Here is a 15,183-nt window from a genome sequence, read left to right as displayed (position 1 = left end):
CATCCATATTAACTACAACTTATCATAATGATAGATAAATAAGATAGTGTACTTCGGGCGAGAGCGCCAAGCTGTTGACAGGCAAAAACAGTCAACGGCAGCAGCAACAACATCACGGTGGACTTGTTTTTGTTTTTCCACACTTGACGAGCAAGACAGGGAGCTGTTGCGGACTGCTGATTAGAACGAGTGTTTTATAATCATGGCCAAAATGGGTGAAAGTGAGAAAGATCTCGACACTACGAATGCAGCCAGGGGTGTGTGGCTTGTTAAGGTAAGAGCCTGTGTACTCAACAGCCGTTGTCTTATGAGTTGGGTACGAGTGACGCCGTATTATACTGCCGTTTATTTTTCTGTGCGCGTAGGTTCCCAAATACATAGCCAACAGGTGGTCGAAAGCCCCTCCAATGTCAGAAGCCGGCCGTCTGAAAATCACAAAGTAAGATGTTCTGGAAATAACATGAAGAAACGAGGAAAACACGACACCTGTAGCACACTCTTTTAACGCTGAAGGGAGCCGACTCACGAAAGCGTTCAGTGTCCGGGACACGGTGTCCAGGTTTTCTTGCACGTGCGATATTTGCTGGCCTGGGGGTAGTAGCCAGAGCACTGAACGTACCTCTTACAGTAACAGTAGTGCGTACTCGGGAGGTTGTCAATTGTTGTTGCTTTTTTGATTCCTCCTTAGGGGTCCAAGTGGGAAATCGGACATCAGGTTCACATTGAGTGACGAGTGTGTAAATATGAAGGATCCTGCTGAGAAGTCAGCGATACCGAAGGAGCATCGCTTTGTCATTTCAAACATAGCCAACCAGAATTTGGCTGTCTTCTCACAAAACAAAGGTGAATATTATGTAAGGTCAGTGACATATACAACACATTTGTGGCGTAAAGAAAATGATAGCCATTTTTAAATGAGAATGAATGATATAGCCAGTGTGTTACGTCAAGCGAAATGTCCTCTAAAAATGGTCTGTTAAATGTGCCATTATTGTCTATAACATTCTCATTCCTTTTTGTAGAACCGTTTGATTCTGCACAGCATAGTTTGTGGTTTCTTTGGCTTCAATTTGGCGCCGTGAAAGAAAACAAAAAAATTCGAATAAGGCAGCCAAAAATGCCTCACATCTAACGTGGGGAAAAACTGATGGGACAAATATTAACAAACTGGAACAAATCTTATAGTGGTTGCTAAAATGTTGTTGGTCTTGTTTTTAAAATTCACCGAAGGTTTAGGTGGAGATTGTTAGGTGCATATCATGTGCAGTACTTTTTTGTGCTCGAAAACACTCGTTTTGTTTTTGTTTTTTCACAACACTATTGTTTTCAAAATCTTCTTCCAGTTTCCGAAGACGGTGTCGACCACGCAACCGGTGAGTAGCGATTGCTGGATGCTGGCAGGAGGATAGTTTGGATGCGGAAACCTTCAAAAGACATCCATTCACATACCTGTTATGTATTGTTAGCCGTAAGAATACCGTATGTGACCGTTTTCTTTTTGTTTTCCCAGGTAAGGCGTACCTAGAAGGCCATGTAGTACAGAAAGGAGAATGTAGGCCAATGGGCGATGACCGTTACATGCAGTTGAAAAGGTTAGTAGTCAGCATTGCAATTTAGTGGAACGGATGAGCTGGTGAATCTTGGGTAAACCAATGTGCGAGAGGAGCCTTGAGTACCAACTTTCATGTACTTCACAGCATTGTTGTCGATGGAAATTCGTAAAAATAATGTCCTTCTTGACGGCTACACATTTTGCGATACAGCGTTTGAGTATTCCTACCGAAAAGTCGCAGCATCGTTTTGTACGTGTTTGATCTTGGGAACACAGAGTCTTCATTTTATTAACAGTAGGATTAATATCAGTTTTAATATCGATAGTAGTCATCAATCAATCAATAATAAAATAAAAAATCTATAATATCAACATTGAAAATGGAGGTGTCAATGTCCCTTCCTCCTTTTGCTGGCCGATTATGAAAATGTAACATTCAAAGACGGATATGCCTGTACTTTTCATGCAAAAAACTAAATAAATAAATACATGTATAGACTGTAACTCATCTGTTTTTCCATTTCATTAGGCAAACCATCTTAAAAGCCAGTCAGCCACTCCGTCAAGTGAAACAGCTCGACCGAGTTGTGCAGAACTACAAGCCTGTCTCTGACCACAAGCACAACGTGGGTTACAGCATTGTTTATCTCTTTCTGTGTCTACAAGATAAGGGCCACAAAGTGTAAAGCCACAAAATGCGGTAATATTCATTTAGGAACATTTCATATGATGGTTACAGAACTTGTTTAGAGGTGTGGTGTGGTACTACTGTAAAAGTAGAAATTTTTACGAGGACTTAATTTTCGCGAATTTCGCATTCAAACTTTGTTTGCGAAATTAGGGTTCCGCAAAAGTTTCTGCAAGTTAGGTGCAGGTGCCATATGAAAAATTTTATCTGACAGAATGACATTGCTTCTCGTCTCACATAGACGAGAAAAACTAATGTTGACATCCAAATTTGGCTTTACATCTGTGTAAGCCACCTAGGGTTGCCACCAGGCTGGTATTATACCGGCACGGCCGGTTATTTGCTCACTCTGCCGGTTGCCGGTAGGAAGGTGATACCGGCAACCTTTTGCCGGTATTTGTGGTTCAAGAGCTTTCATAGGGGCTTTTCCCTTCAACATTCCACTACAGCTTGAATAAATCTGGAGCACAGACCCAACACTGCGCAGTCACTAGTTGTTTCATTATTTACTAATTATTATTATTATTACTACTACACACAGGAACACGTTTCCTTGTATTGTCTTGAGCTCCTCTTCCGCCCCTCACCCACTTCCCTTTCCCGCGAGCCTTTTCTCCTTTCCCTCTATTCCACCTCCTTTCCCTCAGCCGGTATTTTTCACTACGAAAAGTGGCAACCCTAAAGCCACCACATGTTTGTACATGTCACACCAATGTACCACTGAGATAATGCTGATTGAGCGCTGTTTTGAGATAGGATAAAAAAAAAGGAAATTAAAAATGTAATCGGGAAGTTTCGTCTCCAGTGGCTCTGATGCTTGACGGAACAGAAACTGGAAGTTGCTTACGGTGATGTCACGTCAGCGAAAGTGCTGGCTATAAAATTCAGTTATCAATACTTATCTGCGAATTTAATTGAAATATTTTGCAAGGTAACACCTAGCATCATGACAAAACATGCGGCAGTGCTTTTTAGCTTTGGTTTGGGTGCAGACCATTGCTTTAACGTAAGCTTTCCATGAGGGTCCGACGCAGACAGGTCTCTCGGAATTGTTTCGATGTGGCTTAGCACTTTGTTACCTCCAGTCCTTTGCATGATTTGTATTCTTGTTTTGCACTGCACATTTCTCATGAAAGACTGAAATATGGCATTCGTCGGAAATGTTGTAGCTTGATTCCCGTCGCCGTCTGGGGCTTTTTAGACGACTGCCATATTTCGCTATTTTGTGTTCGGTTTGTCTGTCAGTGTGGCCAGCCTCAGAACAGTTACTTTCTATCGTGTTTCACACCTCTTCGAGCCACAAGACAATAACATTATTATTATGAAGAGCATTATGGCTGTTTGTCTATCAGAAGCAGTCTTGTAATCTTGCAAAAAGCGCACGTCGATCCTTATTGTGAAGGGGCTCGTTATTTTATTCCCCTCATTCCAACCAGCAGTGGGGTAGAGTATCGCCTGTGGCGATGAAACTCCCCATTCATCATCTTAAATAAAGTTGTTGTTGTTTGCAAAACTCTTGCTACGGCTTGCATGCAGACAACACTGGGTCTAAAACTAGGGACCGTATTAAAACGAAATAAGCGTCGGCTGCATAGCCATCACGAGCAGCAAATCAGTCGGGAACGCAGACCACTGTTGCTCGACGAATTGCGCATTATTTCCCACCAGACGTTGCGCAGAGCCGTTTTACCGCAATTTTGCTAGCAAATGAGAAATATGAAGTGTTCTCAGTCACGCGTATAACTAGGGCATTGTGTTTTAGGGTAAAACCCCAGTTTTAACCCTCCGATTTGCATCATTGTCAGTTGGAGTAAAACCCGAATAAAACTGAAAACTAACTTGACAAAGAGCCAGTTAAGCCACGAATATGTGCACTGCAGAATGCTGAGCATTGCACACTCGGCATGGCCAATTCGTATTTTGTGTTCATCTAAAATGCGAGAAGCACTCTTTTTTTTTTTAATTTTTGACCAGAAAACCTGCTTTTCCACCCGATATAGCGCGATTTTACCCTGTTTTACGGCTCCTGAAATAAAACCTGATTTTTACCCCCGATTTTCAAAAAAATATGACCCAAAAACACAAGGCCCTATGCATAACTTGAGCTGGGTTTACAAGCAACAAGCTGTTAATCTACGCCGTTAACATAAACTGCAGGTCTGCTGCTTTACGGCACCTTTAAATTGCACCAAAAATATACGCGTATATATGGTGCAGGTGGAGTTTGTGGAAATATTTAAAAAAATGTATGTGTGTATGGCACAGGTGGCATTTGAGTAAATTGTGCCAAAAATGTACGTGTGTATGGCACAGGTGAAGTTTCAGCAAATTGTACGAAAAATGTATATGTGTATGGCACATGTTAAGTTTAGCAAATTGTACCAAAAATGTATGTGTGTATGACACAGGTGGAGTTTGAGCAGAAGAAGAAAGTGGAAGGAAAGAAGGCACGTGAAGACAAGGACAAGGTTATGGACATGCTGTTTGCTGCCTTTGAGAAACACCAATACTACAACATCAAGGACCTTGAGAAGATCACACGACAGCCTGTGGTAGGATACTTTTTTGTGCAGCTGGCATCGCTTGTACAAAAGATTTAATGCCTTCAACACTGTGCTCTCACATGTTTCACTAGCACAATCGCCGATTCTATAGGCATTTTAGAGTTTAAAGGCCACTCACTGAAATTTCCGTTCAGTGAAATTTCATGTCTCCCAGTGTGGAATGCTGGAGTCAGCTGTGGACACACCTAAATATGCAATTCCAAGTTATTCCACGCTGATTCCTCAGATACGCAGCTATGACCATGCCAGCGCACGCTTCAAATCAGAGCACGGATGAATCACATTGTGGGTCGCAGTTGAAGCTAAGATCCCATTTCTTATTATGAGGCTATATGGAGCAGCAAAATATACTAAAAATTTACTTTGCAGTTACATTTGTAAGCTGATTTTTCCAATTTTAGTATTGCACAAAAATAACTTACGCAGGTTGAACGAGGGCTCTTACGAATTGTGTTTCCCTGGAAACATCGTACATTTACGTGTTTCAACTATAAATATCCTGAAGTGCAATATGCAAATGTGGCATACTATATGATTCATGTTTTGCATTGCAGCCCTACCTGAAAGAGATTCTTAAGGAGATTTGCACGTACAATGCCAAGAATCCGCACAAGAACATGTGGGAACTGAAACCTGAATATCGGCACTACAAGGAACAGGAAGCGGCCACATGACTTGGCGCCATGCTGTCATTTTCGATTTCAAGAGGCTCGCTCCGAATCATTTGCGTTCTTCCCTGCATGATGGGAACATTGCAACTCAGTGTTTCTCCAAACACTGTAGTTATTTGCTTGGGACCCCCAAAAAAACGAATGTCTTAAAAGTTGCTCCTATTTAGTGTTGGGCTACGAACAAAATTTGTAAATTATGAAGTAACAGCAACATCATGATGTTTTACCGGAAAATCGTTAGAGAGGAAGTTCTGAGCTATTAGCTGTTCAATCAATTTAAAACCATTTTCATTTTTCCTTCATTTACACATGCATGCAGATTTTTTAATTTTATTTAGAATTATCTTGTGAATCTTGGTTGCAGAAAATTAAGGGGGAAAAATCTGTTCATGGACTCCGAAACATCGTGTCGCTCATGACGTGCAATAAAAGGGGGGCAAGTTTTGTGGACGACATCAAACGAAGTTTTACACCGTTTCTGACGGGTACAATAAAGACGAAGCATGCACTCCACCTGGTCTTTGTTGCCACAAACCAGCAACATTGTTGTTGTTGTTGAAGATTAAATAACAGTTTTTATAATGATCAATCAATTATTACAATGCCATGGGAGCACGAAGGTTGGGATGGCTTCGTAGCTCCTTTTTCTTTGCTCCCGGAGGACGTCTTCTGCTTCTTTACCGATTCGTTGTCGTCCGTAGCAGAAAGCTTTCTCTTGGAATGTGTTCGAAACGTGAACGCAACTTTATTCCCACCCTTAACCGCCTCGGCCATCGGGCCAGCAACGATATAACTGATGTATGCGTACGGAGTGCAGTGAAAATCTTCGCTCAAGTAACCTTCGAGTAGCGCCGTTGCTAAAACCTCTTCGCACCTCTCTCTCGACATGCTCGTAGACTTGACCCCTTCCGCTTTCAACTTCTTGCTACCTTTGCCTTGCCACGCATCGAGAAGCTTCAGCGGAGTCAATCTTTCGTCTTTCGCGGACGCATTGTCGAGTATCTTGTACAAAGTCTTTACGATATCGGTGACGTCGACTTCTTTAGTCGTGACCGCAGTGTCCGGATCACAGTTGTCACACTTACTGCCGCAGTTCACCGCAATGTCAGAATCTTCGCCGAAATGCTCGGACAGGATGGTCCGCCTGCAGCGCTTGCCGTCGATGCAGTAGCTCACCATGGCGTAGAGGTTCTCCTGGCCGGACCTCTCCGTGAAAACGCTCGAGCTCTGGCGGAAGATGTCGCCGAACCGGTAGAGTAAGATGCAGGTCGCCGGTCTGTCGTCTCGGCCCGCACGACCGCTTTCCTGGTAGTAATTGTCGAGCGACTTCGAGAGCGAGTGGTGGATGACGAAACGAACGTCGGGCTTGTCGATCCCCATCCCGAACGCCACGGTTGCGGAGACTACCTGCAGCTTGTTCTTGGCCCAACGCCTGTGAACGCTGCTGCGGTCGTCGGCGTTCATCACGGCGTGGTACGGGCACGCGGAGATCCCGCACTCGCGTAAGCCCGCGGCGACCTCTTCGGTTTCCTTTATGGAGAAGCAGTACACGATGCCCGACTGATCTCGAAATCGGCGCTGTATGATGTCGGCCACGAATTTTATGGATTCTTTTTGCGCCGCGGGCTTCGGGTGGATTTCGTAGCGCAGGTTCGGCCTGTCCAGAGGGGCACGTAGTACGATGCAGCCTTCTATTCCCAGCATGCTTTGGACGTCCGCAACAATGTGGGAGGTGGCCGTCGCTGTTAAGCCGAGAACGGGGACGTTTGGGAACTGGCGTTTCATGATCGAGAGGAACTTGTAATCCGGTCGAAAGTCGTGGCCCCACTGAGAACAGCAGTGCACCTCGTCAATGGCGAGGCGTGCAAACTGGCCATCTTTGTACATCTTCTCGAGCTTGGCCATAAATCGCTTGCTCTTTGCTAGTCTTTCGGGCGTGATGTATAGTAACTTGATCGGAGCTTTGGGATCTGTTAGTGCACCGTTGATGGCCTGTGCTTCTTCCTTTGGTGTTGTTGCAGAAAGCATAGCAGCTGGGTAATTTAAACGTTTCAACGCCATCACTTGATCCTCCATGAGCGAAATAAGCGGAGAGATTACGATAGTTATCCCATCTGACACCAGGGCTGGTAGCTGGTAGCAGAGACTCTTGCCACCACCAGTAGGCATGATGAGAATGCAGTCCTTGCCCGATAGAGTCATGTTGATCGCGGGTACTTGCAGGGGTCTGAAATCGTTGATGTTGAAAGTTTCTTTTGCATACTTCCGTACTTGTTCGTGCCATGGGTAGTCATTTTTATTCCAATCCGTGCGAGCAAGTTCCTCTTGAGTCTGCTGAGTTATTCGTACTTTCAGTTCGTCGCGTTTTTTTAACAAAGCTTGCTTGACGCTTCGTAATCGTTGAATTTCGGTGTCGGTCGACAAGATTTTACTTTCTATGTCACTTAGCTGTTGCTGAAGCACATCGGTTGCCATCGTGTAAAACCTGTAAAACACCCCAAAGTTTCTGCTTGGCAACGACGAAGTGCAGATCAAACTTTTCTGCAGCTACACTCGTTTTTTTCTCGTTGCCGGTTCTCCATCGAGAACACGATTCCGATTTTCTGCTAGGCTTTCTACACACCGTCACCTACCACTGTTGTTTTGTTTTCATTTTAATCGTGTTAGTTCAATACAAACATATGAGGTGGCGCCACAGTTGCTTTGCTGTCGCTACGTCTGTTTGTCTGTTTTACGTGACGTCGCGTTGCGTCATCATGAATCACGTCCGCCGCTCAGTGCCTTAACGGGTGATCTTCCGCGCGTAGAAATAGTTACTAATTTTTGTCGGCTGTTCTTGCTTAATCGCAAATTGTGAAATTGAAAGGATATTTTCTAAAATAATATATACTACATTACATGTACGAAATGTAAATAAGGTGCTGCAGTAGATAAAAACGCACCTCGACATGTACTTATTGTCCCACGTTTGCGTTAGTTTTCTTATTGCACTTCAGATGTTATGTGTGCATTCTGCTCGTCCGACCCGTGAAATACAATGTCAAAAGAACTTATATGCAGTGAAAAACATGGACTGACACACGGGGCATGCGACCGGCTGACTCACATAGATAACATAAAAATTACGTATATGTTATTGCAACCCGCTCAAACATAATTTTATAAACAGTCAAAATTTTTCATATATTATTCTAAGGCTATATCTCACATTCTTGCGCGTGGAAGCTTTTCCCTTCGCAACTTCCCTGGCTATAAAAGCAACGAGCCGGTGTTAAGAGGTCACGTGCCGCGGGCGGCAAGAGCGGAGTGATACGTCAAGGAGGATTCCGGTCTCTCCCGGCTTTGTTGGACACATCTGGTGGCAATTCGTGTACTTTTCAGGCGGATTTCACTCGTAGGGAACTGTAAAAAATGTCTTGGCAAGCGTACGTTGACAACCAGATCTGTGCCCAAGTGACCTGCAAAGTCGCGGCTATTGCTGGACTAAGCGACGGGGCAGTATGGGCAAAATACGAGAAGGACCCCAGCGTTACGGTAAGGACTTGCCGGTTCCCTTACTAGGCCTAACCAGGCGACATGTTCAGGGAGCTTTTACACTTTTCCAAAGTGTTATTTCAATACTCAGTCGTAAGCGAGACGCATAATGTGGCACCACGTTCCTGTTTTCCTGCGAAGAGTTAAGTTTTCGAGTTGATTCATAAACGTGAGTGGTCGTTCAGGTTCTGACATTGAGGTACCGTACACGCCCTAGTCCTGTCCTGTATACCTTGTTTGTCAAATCGTGCTCTAGAATTTCATTGTGTCTGCTGCTTTTCGTAATCATCACGTGTTGTTCTTGACCCGCTGAGGGCAAATTTGTAATTTCCTGCACCTTTCATAAACCGGTACGTTAGCGTGTGCTCGTGTTCTTCGTAACTTCTTTTTTTACTTGCTTCCGTGTCCTTTCTGTCGGAGAGCCTCGCCTCTGTGGATGAACCGCATGTACCTCGTCCACATGAAATCTATTACGTGCTGCGAGTGAGCTTATTTTGCTTCTTTGAATGGGAATACTCTTCTTTCCGTGCAGTTCTGTCTGTGCAAGCCGGCTTATGCGAGTTGGCTAAATGGGTGGAAATGTATTTCTCGTCCAGGTAACGCAGCAGGAGCTGAAAACCATTGCAGATACAATGAGGACCAATCCTTGCGCTTTCAATGAGAATGGGGTCCACGTCGGAGGCGAGAAGTACTTCTGCTTGAGCGCCGAGAACACCCTTGTCCGTGGCCGAAAAGGCAGCGCCGCAATGATTGCCGTAGCGACAAACACTTGTAAGTCGTCGTTTTTTTTTTTTTTCCCCTTTATTACCTTATTGTCTGGCGATTCACCCGAGATGATTGCTGTCAGTCAGGGGTGTGCAGTAAGAGTAATAAGTTGTTATACTTTGTGTGTTTTGCCCAGACTCGGACTTCAAGTATGATGGTGTTGTAATACTATTCTGTGATACTTTTGTTTCTATTTTGTATTATAATACTCAATCTGTGGATGTGTTTGTATCTGTGTTGTAATGTACAAGTCTAATACTTACTGAGGGGTCCCAAGTCGCCTAGCAAGAAAAATATTTTCGGAGAGTTTCTGTGGGAACTTTACATGATGATTTTCATCCAACTATTCACCTGAAATCAACCGTGATTGGATAATGATTGTCTCGGGTAGTACACAAATCGCGTGTCTGCCTTTTCCTACCTTGATACTTCACGAGAGGAGTGTCTGTATTACTCGAGTGATACACGAGCATTCTGGGTTATAATACCTCAGGATTAAAGTATGTATTACGAATATTATTGCTCACCCCTGGTCACACACTACCACGATCGGTAAATTATTTCACCCTACATGCTCATCTTATTCAAGTGACCAGAAGAAAAATGTAACTGTGTGTGTGGGATATTTTAGTTTTTATATGCCTGTGAATTAGCAATTGTATTGCAAATTCCTGAATATTTTCTTCTTTTTCCGTTCAGGCCTCCTCGTGGTGGCTACCATTGACGGCTTTCCCCCTGGCCAGCTGAACACTGTCGTCGAGAAGCTAGGAGACTACTTGAGGTCAAATAATTATTAGGTGAGATTTCGTATTGGCATCCACATCCGTGTCTTCTTGCAACGTACGTGTAATGTTTTTGCACTTTGTACATCTCTTGTCATCCCACTAGCTGTGCGATAATCTTATCAAAAAGCAAATTCTTGGCCGGGTACTTGAATGTGGAGAGATGCTTGAATTTGGCCGCCGCGTTTCTAATGCGTGCCCTCCTTCCATTTGCAGTTTTACAAAGTTGGGCCACAGAAAAATTGTGCGACCTCCTCTCCCACTGGCCTCCTTGCCCTCGAACAAGTGATTTCTTCTAATCTTCGTACAGCGCTGTGAAATGTCCCGAGCCGATGATGAGCAGGATGTGTGTGCATTCTCCTCACTTTCAGGGGAGGTGTTTTCAGTGGTAACACATTTTTTTTCTGAGGAAAAAAAAAGTTTGAGAAAAACATGAAATGTGTACATGAACTCTTCGCAAGTGGGAGGCATAATCTGCTGTTCTTCTTCTTTTTTTAGGGGGGGAAATTGTCTGTTGCTAGCGCATTGATTTTAAAGTGCCCACATACACACGCGCGTGAACCTTAAATTATTCACCAGTCGGTACGATTGAATTTTTTGAAATTTTTGTACTTAAAATCATTTGGTCCTGTGTTTCTGTCCTTTGCGACTGGGTACGATTAAATGGTTTTTTTGTTTGAAACTGGCTCGCTTGTTTGCCTAGTCAATGTCTCGTGGTTCTTTCGGGGAGGGCTGGGAGGTTCAGGAGCATGTGGGCGGGGCCACCGGTCGCGACTGATCGACTTTTTCTACTTTTGGGAGATGCAAGAAGTTATACCTGTCAGTGCGTGTAACTTTTTTTTTTTTCCCCTGTCAGAGACGAAAGCTCTTAAATCTGCATAATTGTCCTCGTTTGAGTTTTGTGTCACTGTCGAGCTTGCTAACCGGATTGGTTCACGAACGCCGGAAACGTCGTTTCTGCGAAATTGGTACTGGCTGTGGATCGCGAGCAGTGATCTGAGACGCAAACTTACGTGTGATTTGGGGACTGGTTTTATCTCCTACTGTTTTCGCTTTCGGAAATATTTTCTGTGTGCACTTGCGCAGGAACTCATCTATAACGGTAGTTCGGACCTCGTTTAGTAATGTCTAGATTTTTGTGGGGGGGAAATTGAGACAAAAAAAAAAAAGTTGCTTAGCTCAATGCTGCTCGCTCTCGATTGAAGTTGCTCACGTGATAAGCGAATGATTGTGCCAACGGTGTAGAAGGGTGTGACTGTATTCGCTGTGAAAATGCCGTATGAGGCAGAGAGGTATGTGTTTAGAGCTCTGGCAGTGCTAATTGTCTCTTGTCTGCTTTTGTTTCTTAATAAAATTTACAAAGTGTGAGACTCATATTGGCTTGTCTCTTGCATCTTGATGCCTCTGTAGGACAGCGTCCTGGTGCTTTGTGCATGTTATAACTATTAACACTGTGTAGCGGATAAATATTTATTTCGTTAATACTGCTACATAAATATTGCTATTCGTGCCTAATCAAAGGTTTCGAGTACCGAAAAACAAACTAATAAACTGGATAATGTTGCATGTGAGGTGCCCTGCAGTAGTGTCAGTTAGCTGGGGCAGTTAACATAGCATGATCCAGCAAATGTAGTTTAGTTTGGTGATAAAAAAAAGTGGTTGGCTGTATGGCTTATAGGTTGTGCACTCTTTATGCGTTTCCTGCTGTCTAGTGGAGGGGGGGGAGGGATCTTCTCTGTATCCTGCACTGGAGATAACGGAGGAAGCAGAGCTTCCGTCCGGGGAGGACTTCCTTTTCTCTTTTTTTTTCTTTTTTTTAGAGGATATCGGGAGTGCCCAGACGTGTAACCCTCCCGCCCCATTTCGGAATAACGATATTTTGCGGATTGTCGCGAAGGCGTGTGTCAACCTGGAAAATGGCTGTGAAGTGCTGCGTGCAATGTTATTGGCATCTGAGAGTCGCGCCCTGGTTGGCCCCGGCCGATAGGTGCAACCCCCCCGTGGGTCGCTATTAATAGAGCTCCGAAGTGCCTCCGTGACAGTTCGAAACTGATGCATGCACCCGAGGGCCAAAGAGAGTGTTCCAGTTCTTTACTGGGTTGATTTTCGCCTGTGTGGATACTATAATGTTGGGTTTGAAGACAACGCGGTTGCAGTCCTGTGTGTTTCGATTATGATCTGAGTAGCGTAGTAACCTACCTCAGTGTCCCGTAATGATGTAGGAATGAAAAAGTAGACAATTGGTCGCAATTCGGTCGGCAGCTTTACATATTTGTTAAGTGCCTGTCGATGCAGAAAAAAAGGTTGGGGTGGTTGGTCATAGAATACTTCTACGTGGTCGATGCTTTTGATGTTGCTGAAGATTATGTAGCAAAAAAAAAAAAAGTGTGGCAAACAAAAACTGTAGGTGCGCTCTCCGCTGCGCGCGCGCTTTATGACTCCGCGCGTACCTGATCATGTAGCAATTATTATTATTTATTTTTTTTGCGCTACATGAAACACTACGTACTCAGACGTACATGATAATTGATTCGATGAACTGTTGTTACATACCGCTATCGGGATGCGTTTTTTTTTTTTTTTTTTTTTTTTTAGTTCAACGAGTAAAATGTGTAGCAGACGATCGGTCGCCTTCGCCGTTCACAATGAGAAGGTCCCCCCGCAGAGCAGCAGAAAACCATGTGCGACCTAGGCGAGACAGACTTGCACCGTGTTGCAGTAAGATATTGCTCAATCATTTCACGGCCACGAATCAATCTTGGAAAAGAACTCACGCTCCAGCAACTAACCCGCCTCGCAGTCAGAACAACTGAGCCTGCCAACTTTGTCCGACGACTTGTGTTTGTTGTTCTGTGTTTGTCTGTGCCTCATCTATTACAATGTTACGGTACACCTCATTTCCGTTTCCGCTTGCCAGTCCTCTGGAGCGACATGTCTGTCTCCGTGTATACACGCAAGCGATATCCTCCCGGAATATTCTGGTGGAAGAATAAGCAAAAAGGAAAAGCGTCGTGTGTCCAGCATTTGCGCTGCGCCGGAATATCGGAAGTAGCATACGTACTGCAATCAGCGTATGTACTGCGTACATAACAGACGACACCATCGACCCTGTCGTCTGCTACGGATTATGACGTTTTGCGCATCTTCCGCTTAACTATTCTGGGGACGTCGTTTGTGAGAATACGCGGTCTCTCTCCGGGTAAGCAAATAGTATAAAAGAAAAAGTGATGAAATAGTTACATTCAGGGATATTTGAATGAAGACTTTACCTAGCAACAAAAAAATATATAATCTGTCGCAGACGGAAACGCCCAATTGGTGCATGTGGACAAGGACACTCTGTGTGCACGTGGGACGTGGACTATGTGAACCACGCCTTCAGCTGTCAGTCCCCCACACATTTTCTGCTCATACATTTTGCTTTTACATTTTCATGGTTCTTTTCGACGCTGCTTGATTCACATTAGTGCAAGGTTGGCATGTTGGCACGCTGTTGCCGAGCGATCTGCCTGTCGGTGTGGCGTCATGTTACACGTGGAAGGATCGCGCGCATTGGGCCCACTTCACAGGGAACTGTGTCAGCATTTACCGTTTTAGGGAAAACAACCGGACAACACAGTTGGTGTCGGTATTCGAACCCGGGTCACCTCACAGTCTCGGCGTGGAAAGCGATCACTGCTCGTGCCTTTTCTTCAACTGCCATCCATAATTCTGTGCAATTATGCTATTATGACGTGTGTGTGTGTCAGAAGGCAGATGCCAGCGTAGCGAAATTGGTTAACGCACTCGAGCAGCAATGCGAGATGCGTCCAAATCCTGCCGCTGTCTGGCTTTTTTCGACGACTGCCATATTTAATTTGAAATGTGCTGATTCTTGTCAGCGATGATGTCATACTTGGTTTCCGAAACGCCTGTGCGGCTGCGCATGCGCGAGAGGAGTACTGCACAATCTCTCCCAACGCCGGGACCTCTCAGCTCGTGTAATATAGCTGGTTCAATGGTTGTCCAGTATTGCCGGTATCCAGCCAATATTGGGTCAAGATATTATACTGCTTGGGTAGAGAGAGGAAATGTCATTCAGGTTGTCTGCAGAAATTTCAAAAATTTTGTGAAATTGTATTTCACTCCATATTCATGTGCCCACGCTCCGGATTTTTTTTTTCTTCCTCCCCCTTTTTTATTTTTTATTTTTTTGCATACCTTCCGACAAGTTCGAATGCGTGGTTGCTGCAGTAATTGGAATATATTTAAGTTAAATGCAGATTGATTACTGTGACAGCAATGCCAGATAACATCTAAATGCTAGTACTTTCTGTCGCTGAATTTATTATTCCTTGCTTCAGCGCCTTCTCCCGCAGTCTATGCGTCGATGAGATGTGCATCCGATTCTCTACGTATATTTTTTTTTCCTTCTTCTCGTGTTGCATGTTTGGTCGGACTGCTACGCGGGTGGGATGCGCTGGAAAGGCAGGTCTTCGGTGTCGCTTCTTTTTCCTTTTCCTTTTTTTTCGTAAAGTTGGTAGAGCGTTACTTTCGGCACGGCTGGCTGGTGCGTTCCTACACAAAGACGTTCTGCTGCTCAATGCTATCGCCTTTGGTTGCACTCGTCCGCGATTTATGGCCGTGG

At 44.4% G+C, this 15,183-nt stretch overlaps 3 protein-coding genes across 3 annotated transcripts; 2 read left to right on the top strand and 1 right to left on the bottom strand.

Annotated features, from left to right (window-relative positions):
- The first annotated feature begins 105 nt into the window (after positions 1–105).
- LOC135366673 (general transcription factor IIF subunit 2-like) lies at positions 106–5,983 on the top strand. The gene is made up of 8 exons (XM_064599481.1): positions 106–274; positions 366–439; positions 689–843; positions 1,344–1,373; positions 1,511–1,592; positions 2,082–2,178; positions 4,649–4,792; positions 5,359–5,983. The coding sequence occupies exons 1-8, from the start codon at positions 203–205 to the stop codon at positions 5,476–5,478; spliced, it is 774 nt and encodes a 257-aa protein (XP_064455551.1). The 5' UTR covers positions 106–202; the 3' UTR covers positions 5,479–5,983.
- LOC135366670 (ATP-dependent DNA helicase Q1-like) lies at positions 5,790–8,200 on the bottom strand. Its single transcript, XM_064599478.1, has one exon. The coding sequence runs from the start codon at positions 7,948–7,950 to the stop codon at positions 6,061–6,063; it is 1,890 nt and encodes a 629-aa protein (XP_064455548.1). The 5' UTR covers positions 7,951–8,200; the 3' UTR covers positions 5,790–6,060.
- A 554-nt stretch (positions 8,201–8,754) lies between these two features.
- LOC135366674 (profilin-like) lies at positions 8,755–11,242 on the top strand. Its single transcript, XM_064599482.1, has 4 exons — positions 8,755–9,009; positions 9,606–9,780; positions 10,474–10,571; positions 10,773–11,242. Exons 1-3 carry the CDS (start codon positions 8,887–8,889, stop codon positions 10,569–10,571), a joined length of 396 nt encoding a protein of 131 aa, XP_064455552.1. The 5' UTR covers positions 8,755–8,886; the 3' UTR covers positions 10,773–11,242.
- The last annotated feature ends 3,941 nt before the right edge of the window (positions 11,243–15,183 follow it).

Source organism: Ornithodoros turicata, chromosome 8 (assembly GCF_037126465.1).
Source record: "Ornithodoros turicata isolate Travis chromosome 8, ASM3712646v1, whole genome shotgun sequence".
NCBI classification, from domain to species: domain Eukaryota; kingdom Metazoa; phylum Arthropoda; class Arachnida; order Ixodida; family Argasidae; genus Ornithodoros; species Ornithodoros turicata.
The sequence above is the reverse complement of the archived record's forward strand: the minus strand, read 5'-3'. Positions and strand labels throughout refer to the sequence as shown.